Source organism: Pelecanus crispus, chromosome 11, assembly GCF_030463565.1.
Source record: "Pelecanus crispus isolate bPelCri1 chromosome 11, bPelCri1.pri, whole genome shotgun sequence".
Lineage (NCBI taxonomy): Eukaryota > Metazoa > Chordata > Aves > Pelecaniformes > Pelecanidae > Pelecanus > Pelecanus crispus.
Genome location: NC_134653.1, coordinates 9,841,286 through 9,865,427, shown reverse-complemented (window position 1 = coordinate 9,865,427; position 24,142 = coordinate 9,841,286). Strand labels below are relative to the sequence as shown.

Below are 24,142 nucleotides of genomic sequence, written 5' to 3'. Positions count from 1 at the left end.
CTTGGAGCTACTCTGGCACCAGAATGAGCATTAAGTCTGTACCACCATTTAATACGATCTGGTTCCTGTTCATATCACAAATGGAAGACACCTATTCTGAAAGTCTTTTCATACTTTTAGCTGTTCGCAGTAAGTTTCTTTCCTTTTTAAAGTGATGTCATTCTACCTTGTTTTGCAATTTTACTACTGACCTTAAATGTCTGCGTTCCAAGAGTAAAGGCTTTTCCTTTACATGTTTTCAGTGGAGCTATGAGAGTAATAAATTGGATTACTTTGCAACATCTTTTGTTGTGGCTATTAATTCTTTGTTTTAACTCTGTGCTGCTTCATGAGAGCTTGTTTTCCAAGCTCTGCATTTACTAGTAAGTTCCAGCTGCACAAACAAGCTGACTTAGGATGCTGATTAAGACTTTTTAGTGCAGGGTGACTGTTGTATTTCTTTGTTTTGAATCTGATGCTGCCCATATAGCAAAGCAGAGGGATTTAGAGTAAAGCTGGCTGTTGTGTCCAAGTACGCTGTGCAAATAAAAGATCTGCAAAGTCTGTTGTTGTGCAATTAGTATTGTGCGGTTTCTTTGTAGATAACAGGTTACCAAAAATGGACTTGCTTTTTCTTTCTGTTTTGTTTAATTGACCAGCTTACCTTTATTCTTTGTATCAATTTTTGTTATTATTGCTGTGTTGCGGTGCATCTCTGTTGGAAACAAATCCAAAGCAGTTTTTCTGTAATATTTGGTCTTTGAGGACTATGCCCTGCCCACGTTGGTATCAGCTCTGCGATTTAATAATCTTTCAATTTATAAAGTGGTTTTCCACTAGTTTTGTGATCCAAGTCTTCCCTGAGTGAGACTCCTGGGCCCCAACAATTGTCCAGATTTTTCAGTGTGAGAGTTTATAAATGTTGCGCAGCTGTTGTTTGACATGTGAACACAGTGCACACACTAAACAATAGGATCCCCATTCTGAAATCTTTTAAGGTGGCAGGTACATGCAAAGTATTATGAACTCAGTCTCTAAAATACATATTTATTAATCGCTCTGTCCTGAATTTTAGACCCACGAGCTAGAGAGAGGAGCATTTGGTCCATCTCAGCTTTTGCTGAAATGAAGCATGTGCAAAACTCTGGTGTTCAGTAACTCCATTTACCAAGGTTTTACCGTTACACACTTTTTTGATTCCTTGGAAAAGCTATTTTTGGCATCATTTGTATTCAGAGACATGTCACTTGCATGCGTAATTTAGCATGTGTTAACCAGTTAGGCAACAGTGACACCAGTCTTGGGACATTTTTTGTGAACTGTCTTTGCATATTCTGGTGTATTGTAGTCAGATAACGTGTCCTTGAAAGTTACTTTTAACGCAGTTGAATCTGTATCCCAACTGAATGCATTTCATGGGTATAAGAAGTACTGATTAATTCATAACAGCAAATTTAAATCCAGTCAGTTAACTGCGTGAACTGATGCCAATTAGACACTGATCTACTAAAACCAGTGCAGCATGAAGTGAAGTTTTAAGAGTGTGCAATTAATGATAGCATTAGGCTAGGGAGTGAAATTGTGCCTTGTGTGTAACCTTTACTTCATGCTGATTGGAATTAGCTTAATCAGTTTAAAATTGGGAAGAGAAATAAAACTGAAAGGTAATGTACCTGATCTGATAGCTCAGTCAGTAGTGGTGCATGCATGTGCATGCAGTTTAAAGATTCCAGCTGTTGTTTTTAGTGAGTTAAATTCTTGGATTTTTTTAAGTTCCTACAGGGAGTCTGGCTATTTCAGTGAGCTGAGTTTTCACTTAAACATATAACAAAATTGAATTTCACAGGATAGACTTATGTTGGCAATAGGAAGATTTCTCTAAATTGACGATGTATCTAACTTGAAAAAGGAGTAAAATTACCTATTGGGGTAGATAAGGGGAATTTAAAAGATTGCTTTTTTTTTTAAATAAAGAGGATGTGTGGGTCATAACAGTAGGTACAGTTTGCGAAACTGAGGATTGCACTGATAAACTACCAACAACTGGAGAAGCACAGCTAATCTACTTATAACTGGAGGAGTTTGGGTTTTGCCTCATTCCCAATCTCAAGGGGCAGCAGCATCCGTCCTAGTGTCTCACTGTTCCAATTTGCTCTATCAAATCAGAGCCTTGTGTGCTGGCATTTGCCACACTGCTAATCAAAGTAACTGTGGTGCTTGTTTGAACTCACCCAAATACTTCAGTATTATAAAACTGTAATTGTAATTGTTCTTAGAATAGATTTTCTTTAATACAATGAAATTGGGTCAGAAACAGGAATTTATAGGCTCATGGAAAGTCCAGTATTAATACAGTGACAGATGTCTGTCCAGGTATGCTGTTCAACATGTATTAAACATGACTACTGTCTCTCTTGTCTCCAGCTCTGAATAGGTGCTTTAAATAAAATGAATCTGTAATTAAGTTCAGAATGTTTTAGGTGATTTTGTCCTGGATGCATAGTTTGTACCTCTGGAGAGCCTATTAAGAGCCCACCATAGAAAGGAGGATGCTAGATTTTACAGTGATGTGCTTTTCTTTTTTTTTTTTTTTTTAAACTGAGCCACAGAACACTGCATGCTGCCAGCATAGAATAATAAATTCTCATCGGCATGCTTTCTGTCATAGGGAGTGCTTGGACTAAATTGAGATTAAATGCATGCTCCATTGTGTCATTCTTCTGGATTTTTGAGATATAGGTGGTATTTTAATTGCACATATTTCCTTCCCATGGAAATGCTGCTTTTGTCTGTCACAGAACAGACAGCATAATTTTAATTGTTGGTCACAGCATTCAGCAGGTGGGTAGAGATGACACAACTTTCTGGTAATGCATGTTCAATTGCATTTTTATCTTAAAGGCTGCTGAAATACTTGCCTTGCTTCAGAAGTAACATGCGGAGTGAATAAAGTAATTCAACTGATTCTGTGTGACTAATTTCACTGGGATATTGTCAAACATAAAAATCTATTAAAAATGGAAAGTCTTTGTCCCCCAAATCAACTGACACAGATCTTCATTTTGTTTAGCAAATGCAGATTTTAATTCTGAAGCATACAGTGCTTAATGTACTTCTGAATTTTTATTCTATTCTTCAAATGTAGCCGAAACACAATTTCACTAGTAGATTGCAAAAATAATTTCTTTTTCTACTTCAGAAAATGTTACTTTTCCATGAATGTTCTCTACATGTGACAGGCTTCAGCCACACTTTGGAGAAAGTATAGTATGGAATATCTAATAAGTAATTTTTAATCATAGTCTAGTAATGTTTTAGTGTGTTTTCTCAGTAGCATTAGATAACAATTTTTAGTATGTCTTCCTAATCTCCTAAAATCTCCATAGATCTGAAGAATATAAATAGAATATAAATAGAGAGAATTTGCGGTAAAGAATTTAGAGAAATAAGAACCTGAAGAGGTTTTCTCAATTACAGATTTTGGGACTTCTTGGCTCATGCTTTTCTGGTGAGATTGGTATATGCTGTCTCTCATTTTTTTTAAATACTGTTTTCCTTGAAGGCAGCACAGTAGCTTTGGGAGAAACTGATGAGATACTGTTTTCCTTACTAGTAGTAGTAAATGTTGCTTTATTTGAACAAAATTATGATTTGTACTGTTACCTGGAATTTCCACAACTGGAAACTTCTCCCATTCACTGAACAACAACTTGCTCCTTTCTTTACCCCAGCCAGTAGCTTTTCCATGTGATTTGAGAGAGATGACATCTCTGTCTCTGTAAGCTTTTCAGACTAGCATTTCATATCAGTTTGTCAGTTCTTCCAGTCTGTCTAGCCCATGACCTGTTTTTGAAAGTGTCTAGTAGCATCTACTAAGGGAACATACAGGAAACAATAATGTAGAATGATGCTTTCTAGCTTTCAGCTGCAGGTGGTCTAAATCCATCCTTCATCAGAGGTCGCATATGGACCATGGTATTTAATAAAATAGATGGACCAATCTTTAGGAATTTAATTCTTTCTCAATTTTTACTTGTTGTCCTTTGTAACTTCATGTGACAGTAAGTTCCACAGTTACATGCTACTTGGAAATCTACTAGTCAGGGATTTATTTCTGTATGATTTTTAATGTTAGCTGAGTGTTTCAGTGCATGCAGCTGACCTACTAGCGATACTGTGAAAAATTCAGTCATTCTTTGTTCATTTTCTTCATGTTACCTATGAGATGTTGGAGTTGATAAATGTCTGAAAAATTTGTGTCAGTATAGTATTTTCTAATAAGGAAATGGTTCCACGCCTTAGCACCTTTTTAATCATCATCTTCTTATCCTTTTGGAAATGGGAAGATCAGGACTGTATTCCAGGTATAAATGTACAACAGCTATATAAGTGATACAATGACATGTCAGTTTTCCGTTACTGTCCTAATGATTCTTATAATTGCCTTGCCGTTTCAACAGCTGTTTAGGATGTAGTTTTCAGGAAACCATCTATGATGACTCCAAAATCGTTCATGAGTGTAAATAGCCTGTTTGGAGCTTATCTTTCTATAGTTACAGCAAGGGCTCTTTTTTTCCCCACATGCCTTACTAATATTAGATTTCATCTGCTGCTTTACTGCTCAGAATCATGAGATCCATCTGCGATGCTTTGCAGTCACATTCCAGACTAGTCTGCAAACACTGTCACCTCCCAGATCATCGTAAGGACACATCTCTCAGCAGAACCTTAAGGGTACCCTGTACCCTTAAGGAACAGGGTAGGCGTTTCACTCCATTGTGAAAATTTTTTATTCCTGCTCCTTTCCCTCTCCACCCCATCCTTTATTAAGTTATGAATCCTCAGGAGGAGTTTCCTCCTTATCTTTTGTCGGCTTAGTTGTTTTAAGAGCCTTTTGTATGAGGGACATTGTTAAATGTTTTTTAAAAATCTTAAGTATTTGCATCGGCTAGGTCACTTTTAAACACAAACTTGCTCGTTCTTTGGAAAACTTGAGAGACTTCTGAGGAATGATTTCTCTCTGCAAAAAACATATTGACTCTTTAGTGTTGTATCATGTTTTCCCATGTGTCTGCTTGTTTGATTCCCCCCCCCCCCCCCCCCCCCCAATAACCAGGAGAAACTACAGTATTTAACTATAGCATTTATTATTTTAAAGTTTCCAGTATTACTAATGGAGCTTTCTTTAAAGACTGCTGATGATACTTTACCTCACAGTCTTTAGGGATTACATGGAATTTAGAGAGGCAGGCTGGAATTTGTGGTTGGTTTTTTGGGTTTTTTTTTTGGTTGGTTGGTTGGTTGTTTTTTTTGGAGGGGCGGTGGTGTGTGTTGCATTTACTGATTACAGCTTAAGAATAAAGTATCTAGTATCCAGTGTTCTTGCTCATACTGTATGATCTCCCTGTACGAATCTCTTCCCTCCCACTTATGCCTTCGTATGCCTTTGTCTGGAAGTACTAAGGCCGTGCTAACAATTTATAATCAAGCTATTCCTAAAACTAGCACTAGCAAGCTTCATCCACATAATTACCTTTTCATCTGCAGCTAATTCATAGTATAAATTAGTATGAAATAGTATGAATTACCATAGTACATTCCAGTTCACCAAGCAGCAGCGCATTGATTTTCTTATTTCATCTTTGTTACTTCAAATAATTCTTTGTAGTTGCTGGATTGGAAGTGATGTGTAGAGGGTTTTAAGACTGAGAATGTTCAATAGCTCAAGGGAAAAACACATTTCAACAATGTGACAAAACTCTCACAGTGACCTCACCAATGTGAGGAGAAGGAGTTCCAAATGTTTGCAATGCTTGGTCATCAAAACAGTAGTGCTTTACTTTATTCAACAGAAAAAAAAAGGCAACAGAAACCCCCATGCTTGGTTCCCATTATTTTTTTTGCACTGGAGTACAAGGCTTCATTAAATTTCCAACATCCATTGGATGTGGAAGAAAAATCTTTGGAATATTAAAATATGCTTGACAGCATTGTAGGACACGAAGGTGATGTGGAATGCAGAAGATGGCGTATGGGGGTTTTGTCCTTTGGGTGGACTTAGCCTTGTGTAATTGTGTGACTAAAAATAGTTTGTGTAGGTATGTCAAACTTACTCCCTTTTGCTCTTTGAAGGTGGACTTAAGGAGCTTAATTGTTTTCCCATCTCTAATGGCTTTGTTCCTCCTTGTTTTTTTGCCTGCCTGAAATCCTAAATTAAATTTAATTGACTATCACAGATGCAGCAAATACAATGTAAGCTAAATTTTTATATTTAGAGATTGATATATAGAAATATATGGAGGTACATGTATTTGGGTTTACGTACAATTAAACGTGTGTGTGTACATACCATAATGAATATTGACAATAGCAAAACATTCAATACCAATTTCACTCGCTTTTTCTTAGGAGAGTATTACTGGAAGTGCTGGCTTGGATATCCAAGACTGTTAGTTTCTGTAGCCTGAAGGTCAGCATGTATGCTTGGGGAAAAGATTTATAGGATTATGGTCAACCAAAATGAAGGACCTACTGTGAAAGGATAAATTTAGCGAAGCATGAAGTATGTCATGTTCGGAGCACTGCACAAGATATTAACAGCAGTCTGGGAAGACTTTATCATGATGATTTGCTGTAATGCGCAGGCTGCTCTCCCCTTATCCAACTTAACAGTGGCTCACTTTAGAAGCAGTATCATACTTAGGCAGATAATAAAACAGCATCCTTCACCAGAAGAAGGGGGGTTTTTGTTGGGGTTTTTTTGTTGGGTTGTTTTTTTTTTTTAAATCAAGACTGTAACATTGTTGTGGTTTTCAGTGCTTTTTAAGTGGTTCCTTATACCTTTGGGAAGCCAAGAAAAGTATGGTTTTCTCTTGAAACATCTCTACAGTAACAGCTTTATAAATTGACTTTTAAAAGATGTAGAGAAAGCACTGTTGCATAACCTCATAATTAGTGTAATTCAGAATTAAATACCAATACTTATTTCATACTTAAGGAAATAGTCAGCACTTCTGTGACAACCTGTTTACTGAACTTTTCCTCTAAATTCAGAGCATGTGATGCATACTCTGACACCTCTCTACAAGTGAATAGGTTGGTAGTGTTTAGAGGACAGTTAATTTTCTGCAAACTCTCTAATAAAACCTTTGCATTAATGTGAATTTACTTTATTTTTGCTTGTTATGAAGCATGTATACCTTGCATGAATGTGCTTTTAGTGTTCCAGCATAGGAACCATGTTGTGGTTAGGACAGATTGGCTGAACTCGTAGCAAAATGAATATATTCTCCTTTGCCAGTACTCTGTACCAAAGTAAAATACCTCTCTCTTCAATAGAAAATGCAACTATCTGCTTTTATGCTCTATTGCTTTTTTGGTTTGCCTTGCTACATTGTGTGTGGGACAGGGGGAACGAGGCGAGGAAGAAGAATTAAAAGTGTCAGGGCAAGAGCCCTGCAGAGTCCCCATTGTGCTGAGACAGCAAAAATACGTGGGGGGGTTGCAGGTGACCTGCGAACGCAACCGTGTGGCAGTGGCAAGAGGACAGCAGCCACATGGAGACAGCGGGGAGGCAGCAGCAGCAGCTGTGTGATGGCTGTGGGTAGGGAAGAAAAAGATGGAAGCATGGAGGAGCTTGTCACAACAAGGGCAGGGCCCAGTGGGCCGTCTGTGGTGTGGACGGGTTGCTCCTCGTTCCCAGCAGCAGTCACCTGAAGAGGAGCTGGGTGTGCTGCTCTTGCTAGCAGGTCTAACGAGGGAGCTCATGTCTCTGAAGGTGCTCAACTAGATGAGAAGACAGCTCTCATTTGCAGCAACGCCTGAAGGTCGAGAAGACTAAGTTGAATCAAACTGCTGTTATTCATAGCAAAGATAAGAGGTTTTTGTTTTGTGCTAAGGCAAAAGTTTAGAGGAGAATGTCTAGGACTGTGCTGGGAGAGCAGGCAGTAAATTAAGGTGAGGTACTTTGCAGCTCTTCTCTTTCATTGCAGAGACTGATTGCTGCACAGATCACTCCTGTGCCGTTACAAAATAACTTCAGAAGGCAGGAGTATTCTCTGCACAGACATGGGTACTATGATATGCAGACTATTTTCTGAGACACATTTTTTCATTTGTCTGGTCACATGTTTTGATTATATGGTGATGTGGGACATGCGCTTTTTTTTTTCTGCTGAGACAACTGTGGAAGTGACAGCGATTCATTTACTTGTGCTAGAGTGAACATTTGCTGCTGCTTTCCTTCCTCTAATAAGCTCAGAGAAAGGTTACTTATCTTCCTTTGGGTAGGCTCTGTAAACTTCTATGTTGTTTGAAATAAATAAAAAACATTCTTTTACCTCAAAATAAATGTGCAGAATAAAAGAAAGTATGATGTTTGACTGCGTTCTAAGCACTGAAAAGTTCAGAAGGGCTTGAGCACTTGTGTGCTGAAAAGAAATGAGAGTCAGAAGAATTACAGTTTTTCCAAAGCACATGTTTCCCTGGTATTCCTCATAAGCTTAAATTAGATATCAGTTGGTACTATATTTAGCAAATTTGCTTGGAGTCTCATGTGCTCAAATGAATTTTTCCAGAGCAAGCTGCACTCTGGGAAATGCCCGTGCATGCCTGTCAGTGGTATCTCCATCCCAGCCATGTAACACCTCTTGGCTTTCACCAAGAATTCTCTTTTTCTCTTTGCTAAAATTTGATTTCATGGCCTCAGTCTCTGTTCCTGTAAAATAAAGATACAGTATTAATTCTGAAGGATGCTTTGAAGTATACAGCTGAATAACTTGAATAGGATTTGGATACTTCGATATTTTGAAATGTAGCCAAATGCAAAAGAATGTTGCTGTCAGATTTTTTTTGTGAACTCGTAGAGTATATAGGAGGTCTTCTAGGGTAAGAGGGAAAATATAGTTGGTTTTACTTTGTGAATATTAACTTAATAAACTGAGGAATAGATGTTCTAGTGGTATGGGGTTTGGTATTTTTTTTGGTAGGATTAGAGCCATAATAAAGAGGTATGAAAAAACTCTTAACAGCTATTTTGCCAAGGCCATAATGGTGGATGGCTTCTGTATTGTGATTCTTGGAAAGAACCATTTTATCTGGGTAACCAGCAATACCTCAGGTTCTGGTACTATATTAGTATTTTGCTTTTAATGACTGTAAATACTTAGAGAAATGAAGTTGTCCATACTTCCTTATAACTTTAACAGCCTTTTGTGAATGAATGCGTGAACAAGTTAGCATGATCTAATATGCTTTTTTCCCTCCATTGGATTCCCCATTCTCCTGACATAAGCATTTCTTTAGGTAGGTCAGTTTTGAATTGTGTGCTAATTTTTTTTTTATCACATATGCAATATATTTGAAACAGTGGTGTCCTCTCGTTAAGCAAAGGAGAAGAATTATAATTTCAGAAGTCTTCAGTGACGTGGGAACGTCTTCTGAAAAAACAGCATCACTTGAATTACCACAGCTTTTGACTGCAGAGTCTCGAGTTTCTTTGCAGTTAAGCATACCTTCATTTTCTGTAGTCTATTTGAAACAAACTCAAAGCAATCATTGGATCACAGGCATGACTGCCATTGCAGTTGGAGTGATAATACAGCAACTATATTTTTATTTTGTAGCTGATGCTTTTTTCAAAGCTGCAGTGAGCCTTGTTCCTGAAGTGCCAAAAATGATCAGTGTAGATGGAAAGATGCGACCTTCTGATGCCTTCCTCCTGGAATTCCTTTGTAATTTTTTTTCGACATTATTAGTTGTTCCGGTAAGTTGTGTATGTATGAATAGCACACAGGCTAGTAGACTATTTTGACTTTCCTGTTTAAAAATTTAGAGTAGACTGGGCTTTTGGGCATGGGAGTTGCAGTGGTTAGTTTTCCACGAGCAAGCTGAACCAATTTGTTCATTGGCTGCAAAATCACTCACCCCAGTGCAAAATGGGGAGGCAGAACAATTGTTTGGGGGTGGAGGTACAGCATTGCCTCTCTCAGTAGCACCTTGCACTTAACTGGATTTGGGGTAGAGTGAAATCTTGCCATGATTTAACTGTGTAAACATCATTTACTGTTTTAATAGATCCTTGCAGAAAAGTGGTATTTTAGCTGAGTACTCAAAATCTAATACCTGAGGAGGGGAATATAGAGCTCTCATTTCTATTCGTTTCAGCTAGGGGTTTTTTTGTTATCGGTTGCCTGATCTTTTGAGTGAAAACAATAATTAGATGTGTTTTTGGCATAACCTTCCTCTTCTGATGAATATCTCACAAAATACTACCATTCTGCACCCTTCCAATTTTTAACCAATTGTCAAGTTTAAATAGAGAGATATATGTAATTTTTGTTCCTGTATTTTCAGCTATAGCTAAAAGATGAGGAAAAATTGTAAACTAATCTGGAAGACCTGAAATAAATCTTATATAACCAAGGTATTTTGTTGACCTTGGAGAAGAAAGACAGGCCTCTGACTTGCAAGATTTCACTGCAGTGGAAACCTAACGCTTGAAGATTTTACCTCCCTCTGTTAGCAGTTCTGGCCCTGTCTGAGAAGAGTCTGCTTTCCCAGCAAGGGTTGGCTTAGTATCATGGCATGCTTAAAAAAAAAAAATTTTTTTTAGGTTTATTCGTTTGTTCTTGGAGAGGGTAGGTTGTTCCTCCTCGCTGAAACATTCCTTACGGTTTCCTCCTTCCTTTTTTCTTTGACTACGTTTGGTGAAGAGCACATAGTATAGTGCTGTCCAAATACTCATAATCAGAGCAGCGTATTCTCCTTTTTCCAATGGAAGGGGTCTCCCAAGCCACGCATGTTCAGCAGCATGGAGGTGCTGTGTTGTTAGAAGGGAAAGGCTAGTTGCCACTGCGATGTGTTGTTGCTGTCCACTAACTGCAGAACTAAGACTGAAGGAAGGCTATGTCAGAACTGGCTGCTCCTTAGAGAAATGACTCAGATCATTAACACATGATTGCAGGAGGGAGATCCAACCTCTCAGGTTCAGTAATGAAGAAGAACTTGCAATGAAATAACCAGGGATCAGAAATTAGCTTCCATAATTTTTTCTGCTATTTACTTTACAGGATACATGATCAGAAGGAAATGTCCCCAGTGGACTGTGATTTGTTCTATGTATGTTGGCATCATTGCACCAACTGCCAGCTTGAAATAAGCTGGGTGCAGTATTAAAACTGCTTGCAAAAACTCACAGCTTATGTAAAGCAGATGCCTTTATAATTATATTCCTTTCATGTTAAAAGATTATTGATTGTCTGTAACTTTGACTTCCCAGTGTAGGTGTTCTTCTGAAACTCATAATTATGAGTAATATACTTGTTTCTATAGCTTACTGACATTATTTTAATAAACAAAATCCTACCCAGTGTGTTTAATTTTAGAGGCTTAGCTGTTAAGAAGCTGACAATTAATTTCGTACTACCCGCTGTGACTAGAAAACAAAGCATTTAGAAGTTTGTCTGTGGAGACTGCCTAGATCAAGTTTATGATTATGGGTCAGATGGGCATTTTAGAAAGAAACTGGAACAAATGTTTAAAAGGGTTTGCAGGAAGCACACTTCAGGAAAGTAGTTGTCGGCTTTCATTATATTGTAGTTTTTGCTTTCATAGAGCTAATATTGTGACTCTAACCCCCTGAATGACTGCAGATAATCCCATTTTTGTGTTGGGGTGTTGTGGTGTTGGTTTTGACTTATGTCTTCTCTTTTCTGTAGGACCATCCAGAACAAGCAGTGTTGTTTCTTGTGCGAGGATTACTAAATGTGATCCAGGATTATACTTGGGAGGATAACAGTGATGACAAAGTCAGGATTTATACTAATGTTTTGCATCTGCTGTCTGCAATGACTCAAGAAGCATATATCTACCATGTAGATAAAGGTAATTAAGGGTGGCTCTGGATCCTTGTGTTCCACCATGCAATTTGTAGTATTGTGTTATCACTGTACCTAGTTAATGAAGGTCAATGGTAGTCAGTCTTACAGAATGGATTCTTTTCCTATGCAGGTCCAGATATTGTAATAAAACAATCACAGGAGGTGGCTGCCAAACAGATGTACAGTCTGTTCTTTAAAGTGAATCTGTGCAGGATAGTTTACTTAGTTTGTTCCTGGTGGATACAGGATACAAATACAAATACTTAGAACTGTGAACTTTTCAAGTAAATATTAGAACTTTATAAGTATGGAGGGTTTCCTTTTAGTCTAAAGTATCAACTTATTTATACTTACCATTGGTGTTTCATTCACATTTATTAACAACTCCAGTTTTCAGAATGTAATGCCTAGTCTTCATTATTTAAATAATCTATTTGCTGCTTTGAAGTCAGGCTTTCAGTTTTGGAAATTGTGGTGGTAACTTACAAAAATCTTCAGAATAGCTAGAAAAAAATTCTAAGGATTTTGCATTTTATAAAATGGCTGTAGTCTTTTTGTAATAATATTTTGATTGCTCTAAAATGTGTTTGTCTTCTGATCATAGAGAGGTTACTAAATTAAGGTAGAGTATTAATTGAATCTTTTAAAGCATACTGGCAAGATCATTTAGTCTAAGAGGCCAAGCTAGTTTGGTTTTTTCTTTTAGTTGCACAGGGCTTTCACAAAGAGGCAGGCTGGAATATACTCTGCAGTTCTTCTGGTGAATGGTCTGTCAGAGTTACCAACCATGACAAGAATCTCTTGCAGTTAGCAGCACAGAAAACAGTTGTCAGTTGAACAACTACTCCATAGTAAACCTGCTGTTCAAATTCTGTAAGGAAACGTGGTTTAGCTGCTTTTTCTTTCATTCCATTTTTTTATATAACCAAAATAACTGCATAATCCCAAGATGAGAAATTTAAATGAATTAGATTTCAATGGAGAGAAGCACGGAAATATAAACTAGTAATTTTGCCCCAGTGGTTGGATGATGGTTTTTTTCTAGGTGGACCATGTACCTTAGCTTCTTAAAATGAAGTTTACTTGGGAACAGGGGATCATCTTTTATCTTATGTGCTCTCTGATTTACCCAGAATACGCTTAAACTTACAAATTTCTTGTACTTTACTTCTTAGTAAAACATTATAAATAACTGAGGCCAAAACACATGTTTAAACTCATAATTATATAAGCTCTAAAAGCATCAAGAGCTTTCTCCCTCCAAAAAATCCTTCAAGGGCTTTGAAATCGAAAATATACTCTCTGAATTTCTCTCTGTGACTTTGAGGTAATCAAGATTTTATTTTAGGAAAAAAACAAATTTAAAATGCAGTTTCCTTTGAAAATCTTTTTGTTTTCACTAAGTAAAACATGAACTGTTTGGCCTAGTCCTGCTGCCACTGAAGATGATGGCCATACTCTTCTAAACTGATGGGAGCAGGGTGTCTCTCTCTGTGGAAAAAGTGAAAATTGGCACTGTGGTGCTTTGCATTTAAGTCTAGCGGATATTTTTGAACCTGGCTGCATCCAGGAATATAAGACTGGCTTTAAGCTAGAAGATTCTGTTCAGTGCTCTGTTCCTAAAATCAAGAGGACATAGCAGGCAACCAGGTGGTAGGCACTTAAACAAGGTTATTTTGTGTTTCATGGGGGAGGGTCATTTTATAACTTCCAAATCTTGTTTTCTAAAAATAGCTAGTGTTTTCAGTAGCAAACAAATGCATAGCTCTTTAGGCAGACCTAAGCTTGAATTCATCTCTGCAGTTGATTCCAACGATACCCTGTATGGTGGAGACTCCAAGTTCCTGGCTGAAATTAATAAGCTGTGTGAAACAGTGATAGCGCAGATCCTGGATCATCTGAAAACCCTTGGAAAAGATGAGGTATGTTCTTACTCAGCTTGATTCAGTACAAAACCAAAATTACTTTGGAGCTGAATAAACAGACCACCTTCCTGACCAGGCATTAGCCTTTTAGAAAGCTACAGGAACTTTACAAACAGAGGAAATTAGGTAATTTTACTTGTTTAAAAAGTGACTCAAGCACATGGGCAGGCTTGTGGTGGAAAGACCTAATGATGTGAAAGAGATCATGTAGCAATTATAATATATTTTTAAGATGCAGGCTAAAGTTACCTGCTTAGCTGTATGTTGTACGTGGATAGTCTGATAGAACAGACAGGCAGTAGAAGCTACTCTGGTGTATACTCTGTGGTATAGATTGTGGCACTGCACCAAAGGATGCGATTCTGCTGCAGTACAGAATGATGATTGCAGAGCAGCATAGTGAAGTTAGAGTTAGCTTAAAATTAACCAGCTTGAGTCATGGGGTAGTCTGGTTATGGAAATAGGATGCTCAGTGTGGGATAACTTTTTTTTCTTATGAAAGTCTTTCTGCCTATAATGAGCTCAGTGATGCTGGTATTGCAATTATTGGCCTAAGCTAGAGAATTGGAGAGTGCTACAGTCACTCCTTTGATTGCAGCACAGGTATGCCTAAAATCTGCTCCATGTCCATCCTTCCTATTGTTTCCTCCTGGCTGTCACCTTTCTCGCTCTGTAAATAAACTGTATTTTCTTGCCAGCAAAGTTAACAGTAGCCTGAAACGTGCATCCTATTCTGTAATGGGCAAACTGAGAATTCAGAGTTACGTCTGTTACTGGGTAAAATACAGTGGAAACCACCTTTAATTTGTAAAAGTTTTGCATCCCAGATGCTAGGATGAAGTCAGGAGAGGGGTGCAGAGGGAGCGAAAAGGTGTTTTGGCTTTACCTTGGCTTTAGTACAGGGTTATATTTGTTCAATATAAACTAAAGAAAACTCTAGGCAGCTTATTGGATTTCTTGATTGGAGTTCAGAGGCTCTGAGAGATCAAATACAGTGCAATGGATTGTATGTGAAAGGCAGGTGACTAATGTTTTCAGTATTACTGAAATAATGAAAACTTACTGTTCTGCTAATACACCTGTTTCTGAGATTGAACCCCTCCACAGCTCCCTAATCACCCCTTACTAAACTGCTGTATAATGATAGAAATCTTGTGGCTTGTAGACTGAAATGGGAGGACAGGGGATGATTAATTTGATGCAATTTTTTAGATAGCCTGTGTGCACAGTAGCCTGTAGTGTTTGCCAATACAGAATGTATTAAATGATACATATTTGGAGGACACTATGCTACGTTTAGCCTTTTCTCTGGTTTTGCTATCCTGTGTACCCTTCCTTGAGCAATTGTAGAAATGCAAGATTAACAAATCCTTTGTTCAAATGCCCCTACACCATTGTACCCGTCACCCTAGTAAACAGCAGTTCTTTTTCAGAACAATAATAGCAGGGAAAAAAAGTTCTTGCACAGCTAAGAATGTCCAAGCAGGTATTGGAAGGAGATTTCCGTTTTCAGGACTTGGGTTGTATATTGAGGTATTGAGGATTTTTTGCATCTGACTCCTATATGGAGTATGTGGGTGAGAACGTTTGTAGGGCTTGAACTCTGTGATTTCTGGAAGGCTTCCCCCCCCCCCCCCCCAGCTTTCAAGCTTAATACTTTGAGTAATGAGATCCTGTGTTATTTCACTGAAGCAGTTGTTGCATAGAAAACTGGATTTAAAGCTAAGCAGCATGGATATAGGTCCTTGCCCTGCCTTTGCCTCTGTGGCCTTGGATTTACTCCTCTGTCCATCCTTACTTTCAAAGGGGGGTAGCATTTATTTTGCTTTGTTGAGTAAAAGTCCTTGAGAGATTTAGATAAAAATTGTTTTGTAAGAATGAATAGTTTTTTGAGGAAGCTGTTGTTGCTGAGGAAAGAGGTGACAAGAATATTGTTTGAGACCTCCATTTGTGCTAAAGTAGAACTGTTCACAAAATCACTGTGGTATTTGGATTGCTTCAGTGTTGGTGACCTTTTATTATTCATCTGCTTGGCTGCTCATTTAAATGAACAAGCCTCTGATGATACTGGGTTTTTATTGGTTCATTTCCTTTAAAAGCTATAAAGGAAAATAAATTTTTCTCACAATAAAATGCTTTCACCAAAATGGCAATTTGGAAGAGAACAATGCATCTTATGTTAACATAGTGTGGTCTTTTCGCACTATTAGAGAATGCTTCATTTATGTTACAGTGTTTGAATGGAAATTTTCAGTTCTGGACAGTTCTGCAAAGTTCAAGCTGTTTCTGGTCATGAGAGCATGTATCAGTGACTTGTCTCTGCCTTTGTGTGGGTGGAAGACTAATCTTATGCTCCAGGTTTCTTACAAATGTAAATACCTTGCCTCTTGTTACTCAGTGATAGGTGTCCAGGTAGAGTATGTTTTATTCAAACACCACTTCTGATCCAAAACATTAAGAGTGTATTGTTGTGTCCTTGGCAGCGCCATGTTAGGACGGCAGTCTTCCTGTGTAGCATATGATAGATACTGGACTTTTTATAGTAAGTATCAAAAATGGAGCAGTAGAAAGCAATTCCTGGGTACGCTCTTGAGACTTCTCCTTTCAACACAACTGATTTTCAATTTTATATAAACTTACAAAAACTTCAGTTGATTTCACATGTGTTGGAATACTGAACTACAAGCAGAGTTGGACATAGTTCTCTTTGTGTGGGCGGGTGTGTTTTAAATTGAGAAGAGGTTGCTCATTCCTGAAGGATTTTGTGTCAGTGGCCAAGATTTTCTAAAGGTGGTTAAACATTTTGTTCCTCTTCAGGAGGGAAGGGAATTTACCTGCTACAGTTTCCATAAGACATTGCAGGTGGTGGAGGTGCCTGTTTTGGCATGCTTGCAGCTTGCCTGTTGATGACTTGGCAAGAGGACGGGTGCAGTGCAGTGAGGAACTGTGGCTGGTGAGCTGCTCCACTTCTTTGTCTCAGAGTTGGAGCGTCCTAGCTCCCAGATTAATCCTTTTATTGCACCATTGTCTCTGGCATGCTGGTGGAGTTTAAAGACTAGAAATAGTTGGATTTGGAACATTGTTTCTGCATGTTTGTAAGGTACTTGGTAAATGGTGGAAACGAAAATAAATAAATTGGGATTCTGCTAATGGTCTGTCTACAGCAGGATTACGGAGTATGGCTTTGGAAAGTATGGTCTGATCCTCCATGAACCACAGGTTCCACATGGAGCACATCTTTGTTGTATTAATTTTAGAGGGAAATCAAACTGATGTGAGCAGCACTATGAATATTGAAAGCTTTAAAAATGGATTAAGGACACTGAAAAGGAGATGAACGATGGTGCCAGTATAGAGCTCGGAGTAAAGTTTTTCAGCCTGCCTTAACTAGAGGTGTGTTACTGTACCGTGAGCCAGCAGAAGCTGTCACTGAGACTCTTGAGTACTCTAGAGGGAGGTTCTGGACTGCTCTTTCAAGGATTGTATCAAAAAGAAAGCACTTTCTCTTCTGACCATCTGAGTGTTCTAGAGGAATGGTGAAATAGGGCATATGCATCCTCTTGTGTGGTATGTGAGCTCCCAGCTGCAGCTTGGTTCTTGTTTTCTCAAATCAGTATTTCCTTTTATTATAAATGAACTCGTATTAGTTGCCATTGGTGCTAGGTGCTTCATTTATCCCATGTTAGGACAGTTGCATAATGAGAGAGTTGAAAACCTGGTCTGTCCCATGCAGCTTGTGATCTTTTCCAGTGAACTAACAGATGTTAAAAGGTTCCCAAAGGGCTTCACGTGAGAGCTTTTGAGGAAAGGCAAGGCTGCCTGTCATGGCTTTCTTTAGGAATATCTAGATTTGGATCACAAGAATGTAACCACCAGCAACATAGTAGTGCTGGAATTAATTTTGGGCTAGATAGTTCAGGTAATAACTAGCAAACAGATGCTATATCAGCATGGAGACTCAGCCTAGACTGACATACTTAGTACCTTGGAGGGGCGTTACAGCCCATGCTGAGCTCTGTGCTGCCACAGATGGACTGTTAACAAGTATAAGAGCCAGTTATTTTAAAGCTGTACACGGGAGCAGCAGCAGGCTAGACACGCCTTCAGAGGAGCAACGTATCTAAATGCACAAATGCCTTTCTAACAGAAGGCTCAAGGTATCCTTACGACACGTCTGGCAAAAGTCACTGAAAGACAGGAATGAATATTTGAATTGCTAGCCAGAATTTTGTCAAATACAAAGTTACATGGTCCATTATATGAAAGATCCTATTTTTTTTTCTGTTACGCTGTATGAAATTTGGACGTTGCTCTGCACTTTGGAGGGGCTGGGACACAAGGGGGTCACGTTCCGGGATGATGTAGCTTGTTCTGTTTCATTGTCATCAGCATTATCTCAAAGGTTATGGAAAATGTGCTGCCTTAGAAGGTTGGCAATTCTTTTTGGTGTGGGAATTACTAGTCCCATGATATATGTGGTTGCCAAATAACTGAGCTTTTGGCTCAGCTGCTTTCTCCTTGCTGCATGTGAATACATCCTGTGAATTGGAGTGCCACCCACAATTCAATCTCACTCATGTCAGCAGGCTTGGCAGCATGCTGGCATCAATGTCTCCCTCGGGTTGGAGGTCGGTGCCATGTTACACAAACATTCCTGTTCTTCATCATGTGAAGCCTTGTCTGACTCTTCTTGTTCATTTTCAGACATGGTGGGATTTACAGCATACCTGAGCCTGCCTCTCTCTTCACTTTGCATTGTGTAACTTGATGACTAGATGCCAAAATCCTGTCTGGTATACCTGCCCCAGTACAATGAGAGTTAGTATGCATCTCATTCTTCTAGCTTTTTAATGTGTTTCTAGATCCTTTTTGAAGTATGAACCTTTTTGAAGTATGTATGTTTCAAATTAGTCAAAATGTCATCCTTATTTTAAAGAATGGGTTTTGTATTTGCATTGATACTGCCTGGAAGACCTCGCTAATATTCAGACTGGAGTACTGCTGCTTTTGCATTCTGGCCAACAATTTAACTATCCCACTTCTTGTAAGGAAACCTCCAAGCAGTTCCCAGGAACTTCTTTGAAGTTTGTATTCAGCAGAAGACACACAGGCATTAGATGGTCAGTGGGAAAAAGAATTACAGGTGATATAGGTTATTTTGTTAATCCAGGATACATGGTGATGTGGCAGGATGCCTTGTGAATAATGTGGCAAAACATGGACTAGCTGGCTGTACCCTCTCTCTCTTTTTCCCTGAAGGATGTTAGTCCTGTAAGAGAAATACTACAGTAATATTTAAGCATTTAAGCGTAACTACTGTCCCTTTTATTGTCTTTTTTGAGTTGTATTTCTGCTCTTTGTGTTAATACTACTGAACTAGACTGATAATTGTATTTCTCTATCTGGTAGGGAGTACAGTTCAACACTCCCAAATGATAGTTGTAGTTTTAGCCTATAAACAGGTTTTGGAGCTATTGGGATGGAAACTCCTAATGTAGATAACTTACAGGAACAGCTGTCGTCTTGGTAGTTTCAGGTAACTAATTTAGCGCTTAGGGAACTTCTGGGGTCTTGAGTAGCTCTGGGGATTGCATATATGTGTGTGTGCGCATGTACACAGTTTCTGATGTGTCAGATTCGTTCTGCATGTACAAATCTACTGTGTGGGTCACATACATACACTAGCAGTCTGATGCTTCTAGTTCGGGGCATGCTGTGTCCTCTTTTCTAGTTAGCCAATTCTTTAATGGCATGGCTTTCTCCTTTTCCATATTTATCTGGAGGACTGATAGCTCAGTGTGTGCCATTTCTTTGATTAATAGCATCTGACCTCCCTTCTGCTGGCAGTGAGAAGGGAAATTAATTTACTCTCAGTCCCTTAGGGAAAGGGCAGAGGCTGCATTGGTATCATGTCGGGAGCATGCAAGTCACAGAGATCACTGCACTCCTCTCACCCCAATCTCTGCCTCAGTTCTTCCTGTAACTTCGTATCTGAATGCTGTATAGTAGCTACCCTAACATGTATTGAACTGAGAGGGCTGAAGTGAAGTATTAAGTTAATTCATTGAGGTGCTCAGCTGACAGTTTTAACTACTGCTCTGCTGCTGTGGTTTCCGTGTAAGATGGAGCTATGCTTTTATCAGTGGTCTTTCTTGAACAAAAAGCAAAGGACAGCCGCAGCAAAGCAGTATAAGCAAATACATCATCTCAGATGCATCCATTAATAATTTGTTCTTTTAGCCTTTCAAAACTTACTCTGTAGGAATGGGCAGAATCTGCGATAGCGTTTTAATTACTTCTGTTTTCCACTCACCCCAAATCAGGGTGCTAGCACCCTGTAAGCTTAGTGCAGGATTGTCTGTGTCCCAGAACTCCTCCACAGAGGCTGAAGGGCATGGTGTTCCTCCATGGTAGATTACCATGAAGCAGGGTTCCTCCTCAAGGTCTCTCCTCAGCAATTTTAGGGAAAGTAGCTGCAAATATGGTGCAAATATGTTGGTATCACCAAAGTTGCAGTGAAAGAATAGCAGGGAAAACATCTTTGGTTAAATAAATAAAAGTAGAATAGACTGCTGGAAAAGGCCTGAAGTTGCATTAATCTAGATTTATGATAGTGGTCTCTAAAAATATATATATATCTCTCCATGGTGATGCAAGTGCAAGGTTGGTTGGTGGGAGGGTGATTTCTATGCAATTGAGGGAGTCTTGAGATAAATGTGTGTCAGAACTACATACTGTGCTGTGCCGAAGTGGTATGAGATGTAGGAGTCTTGTGTAATTATTTTATTTACAGCAACTTAGGTTGATCCATGACTATCACTACTTGTTGCATTTTGAATGGAACATGGAAACTATGCCCATATTCTTGTGTCCGTAATTATTGCTGTGTATTACAGAATGAATATCTGCCTCTTGCACTTCTAAGAGTTCAAAGAACCTGGCTAGGTTATGCTGGATATTTTGGGATGACTATGTGGTAATACAGGAATTTTTTTTTTTTTTTTTTTTTTTTAATAGACCCTAAAGCGACAGAGTCAGTTGGCACTCTATTTCTTTAACACTATTCTAGCTCATGGGGATCTACGAAACAACAAACTAAACCAGCTTTCAGTCAATCTCTGGAATCTTGCTCAGAAACATGGCTTTGCTGACACCAAGACTATGGTAAGGGAATAAGATAATGCAGAGAAATTTTAGTTCTTAAGATCTTTTACAACTCCTCATTTGGGAAAAGGTAACATTTTCTTGATCTGAATAAACCTAATCTCTTTACAAGTTGCTCTCTTAAAAAAAAAAATTAAATGAGCTTAAAAAAGAACCTTATTTTTTAAATGCTTCTTAATGAATAAGGAGCTTCTCTTATTTCAAGTGGTCTGTATCTTTCTGGCACTCTTAAATGTACTTCATACATCAAGGAACCTGGAAATGTTGGGTGCTATAACTTTTTTTCAGTACAGAAAAGTATCTTTAAGAGAAATACAGCATTTTTATTTAGTGCAGGAACTGCATGGTGTAAGCTTGGACAATGGGCCTTCTAGAGCCTTTAAGAAAGATACACGTGATAACGAGCTCTGGAGTAAAAAATGCAAGGGCTTGTGTAGCCAGTGGAATTTAGGGAAAATCATGAGAGTGTCTATTAAAACACCTTCATGTAGATTAAATTATGGCTTATGAAATGAGGAAAGACAAAGACACTAAAAATCTCAAAATATTTTTCTTTTCATACCCAGGTGAAAACGCTAGAATACATCAAGAGGCGAAGCAAACAACCTGAAATGAGTCACTTGACAGACCTGGCCCTTCGGCTTCCTTTGCAGTCCAGGACCTGATGAATGCCTCTCTTCCAAGGAGTCACCTGTACAAGAGAGCAAGTAGCCGAGGCCAAAAATCACTGCTCTAGATTTTGACTGGAGGAGTTCAGTGTATTTTTATTTTACTTAGTGTGTCAGATTGACTTGGACACAGGTAAAAGTAAAACTGTTCTGAGTGCAATAATTTGACCTGACTTTCTGTTTCCAGTTTTACCACTATATTCTTATTTTAAATGCTCACTTAGATCCAGTAAAGGGTATTTTGAATGTCTATGGTTGCAAAAGCCTTTCGAAATCTAATCTGTTGTCATTTTAACAACAAAGGAAGAAGATAATCTGCCCAGATCAGTTCACAGCCTCCAAACTTCATCCCACTTGCAGAATAGTCTTTCTCCTGTGTAGAAAGCAGCATTTCAATATAATAATCCTACTAAGTCGTCTTTCTGCTTTGGGATGCTGCCAACATTTGTTTGGTCAGTTCCAGTAAAAGAGAAAAATGGCCGAGGTGTTACTGTTCTAATTTGCACAGTACATTTTCACAGAGATGTTTATGCTTTCATTTTAGTTCAGTGGTGTTTTGTAAAATGGAAGGAATCTTTAAATGCTGTCTGCAAAGGAAAATGGAAATGTATGCAAAGTACTCCATATTCGCAAGGTACACTGTATCACTGAATAAAACAATTTGCAGTTCATCTGTTTGTTCTGGGGGTGTTTCTTTGCATAGACAAATTTATCACCTTACCCTTGTGGAATTTAGTTACATGTACTGCTATTACACCTAATAAATTTCACTCTCACTACTTCTGTCCCATGGTAAGGAACCATGCTGAGACCTTGCATCTATTACTGCTTTAGCTTAGTGGTAAGTATTTTAATGAGCTAAATCCTTCCATGGATATTAAGATACATTTTTGCACAAAAATGTTTTGTTTTGTTAGGGCTAAACAAGTAATCAGTTTTGCTAGAACCATATATTTAAGGAGTTAGCAAGCTGATAATAAATACCACCCAAATTATTAAACCATTCTTTTTGCATGTTTTTTATCTCCTCAGTGGTTACTGAAGCAGGGCACTTCTAAAATACTTATTTTGTGTTAAGGTTGTAAAGAACTGAACTAGGACCCTTTGGTCCTGGTACAGACTATATATGTAAGCTGAGTAAAACTGCAGGAACACAAAACAATTATGAACTGGTATCAGCTTGATACAGAACCTTTCCAACCTTTAGTACACAGGTGTTTTAATTATACTGACTTTCCTTAATTCTACATAAAGCACACATAGATAATGAAATGATAGCACTGCACATTTTATCATGTCCTGCTTCAATTTAGCTTTCCTTCTTGCTGCAGCTGTACAAAACAACTCTCAACAGCACGTAGATGATTCTTCCTGTTGGGCTTGGAAACATAAACCACAAACTGGGTAAGCGGGATTAAACTCTGAGCTCTCTAAACCACCAAGTGGGTCACACTAAGCAGCTGTGCTGTGGCAGAAATTGCCCTCTGGGGGCAAATGTGCTGCTCTAAACCCAGTGTGGGGTTGTTCCAAATTCTGTAAAATGGAAACTCTTATGGCAGGCTTACAAATGTCCCAACTGTTCCTCTTCCTCATACAGGCACCACTTTTTGCATGTTGTCTTTTGAGTACAGTATAACTTTGGTTTCTTTATTGATGCAAGACCGCCATGAGGAATGCTTTCAAATGTTTTACTACTGTTTTTATTAGTGCAAAAATAGCTCAATGACAGGCAGAAAGCTGTGGTTAGTTATCAGGAGCGAACTCTAAACATCTAGCTTAGAAGCTAACGCAGCCACTCTAATAAACTGCTTTTGGTTTACTTCCATGTTAGAGCAAAATTAATTTTAGTTAAAGCACTCTGCTTATTATAGACCTCCTCTTTCTTCTGTATATAGCAAATATACAGGCCAGACCAAGTTTGACTGCTTGAAAAAAACTGGCAGTTTTTTCCCCAGGTATGTGTCTTGTTTTTCAAACTGTGATATTTTCACGTGCACAGTATTATCAAGAGTAAGGTGCCAGGCCATCCACAAAGCTATAGCTGAGCAACACACTGGTATACATTATGCAGTTCTAGATGGGAAGGAGAGTCCTTATCCAAAGGCAAGGCTAGGACTAGTATCACCTTCAGCATCCTCATCAGTGGCAGTGCAAGACCAGTCACTACCCATCCGAGACTGGCTCTGCAGCAGAAAGCTGTACATGTTGTCCCTCTCCTCCTAAATAAAGTCACTAGTTGACATTTTCCTACCTGTTCCTTTATTTCAACTCATTCTTTTGCTAGGCAAGTAGCTGAGGGCCTGAATTCAGCATTTGTCTTAAAATTGGAAGAGAAAACAGAACCTCTGCTACCTGAATTTAAGTAAAGCAACAGCCGAAGCCTAGAAGAGCTGGCTGAAGCCAGTCACTGAGCTTTCAGAGCACTGGTGCAAACCAGACTCACCCTGAGGTAGTGGTGGTTTTAAATGACACCTGAAAGGAGATGGTTTCTTCAAAGACAAGTTTAGACCCTGCAGGAAGGGGTTTG

The 24,142-nt window shown here is 38.6% G+C and overlaps 1 protein-coding gene across 6 annotated transcripts in view; it reads left to right on the top strand.

Moving 5' to 3' along the window:
• Positions 1-22,286, top strand: part of VPS35L (VPS35 endosomal protein sorting factor like) — a 59,086-nt gene extending 36,800 nt beyond the window's left edge. For all 6 annotated transcript variants that reach the window (XM_075719338.1, XM_075719335.1, XM_075719334.1 and 3 more), the window contains 5 exons: positions 9,603-9,742; positions 11,697-11,862; positions 13,662-13,780; positions 20,801-20,947; positions 21,514-22,286. In XM_075719338.1, coding sequence (XP_075575453.1) covers positions 9,603-9,742; positions 11,697-11,862; positions 13,662-13,780; positions 20,801-20,947; positions 21,514-21,612 — 671 coding nt within the window. In that variant the 3' untranslated portion in view covers positions 21,613-22,286. The remainder of the gene's footprint in view (positions 1-9,602; positions 9,743-11,696; positions 11,863-13,661; positions 13,781-20,800; positions 20,948-21,513) is intronic.
• Positions 22,287-24,142: the final 1,856 nt, after the last annotated feature.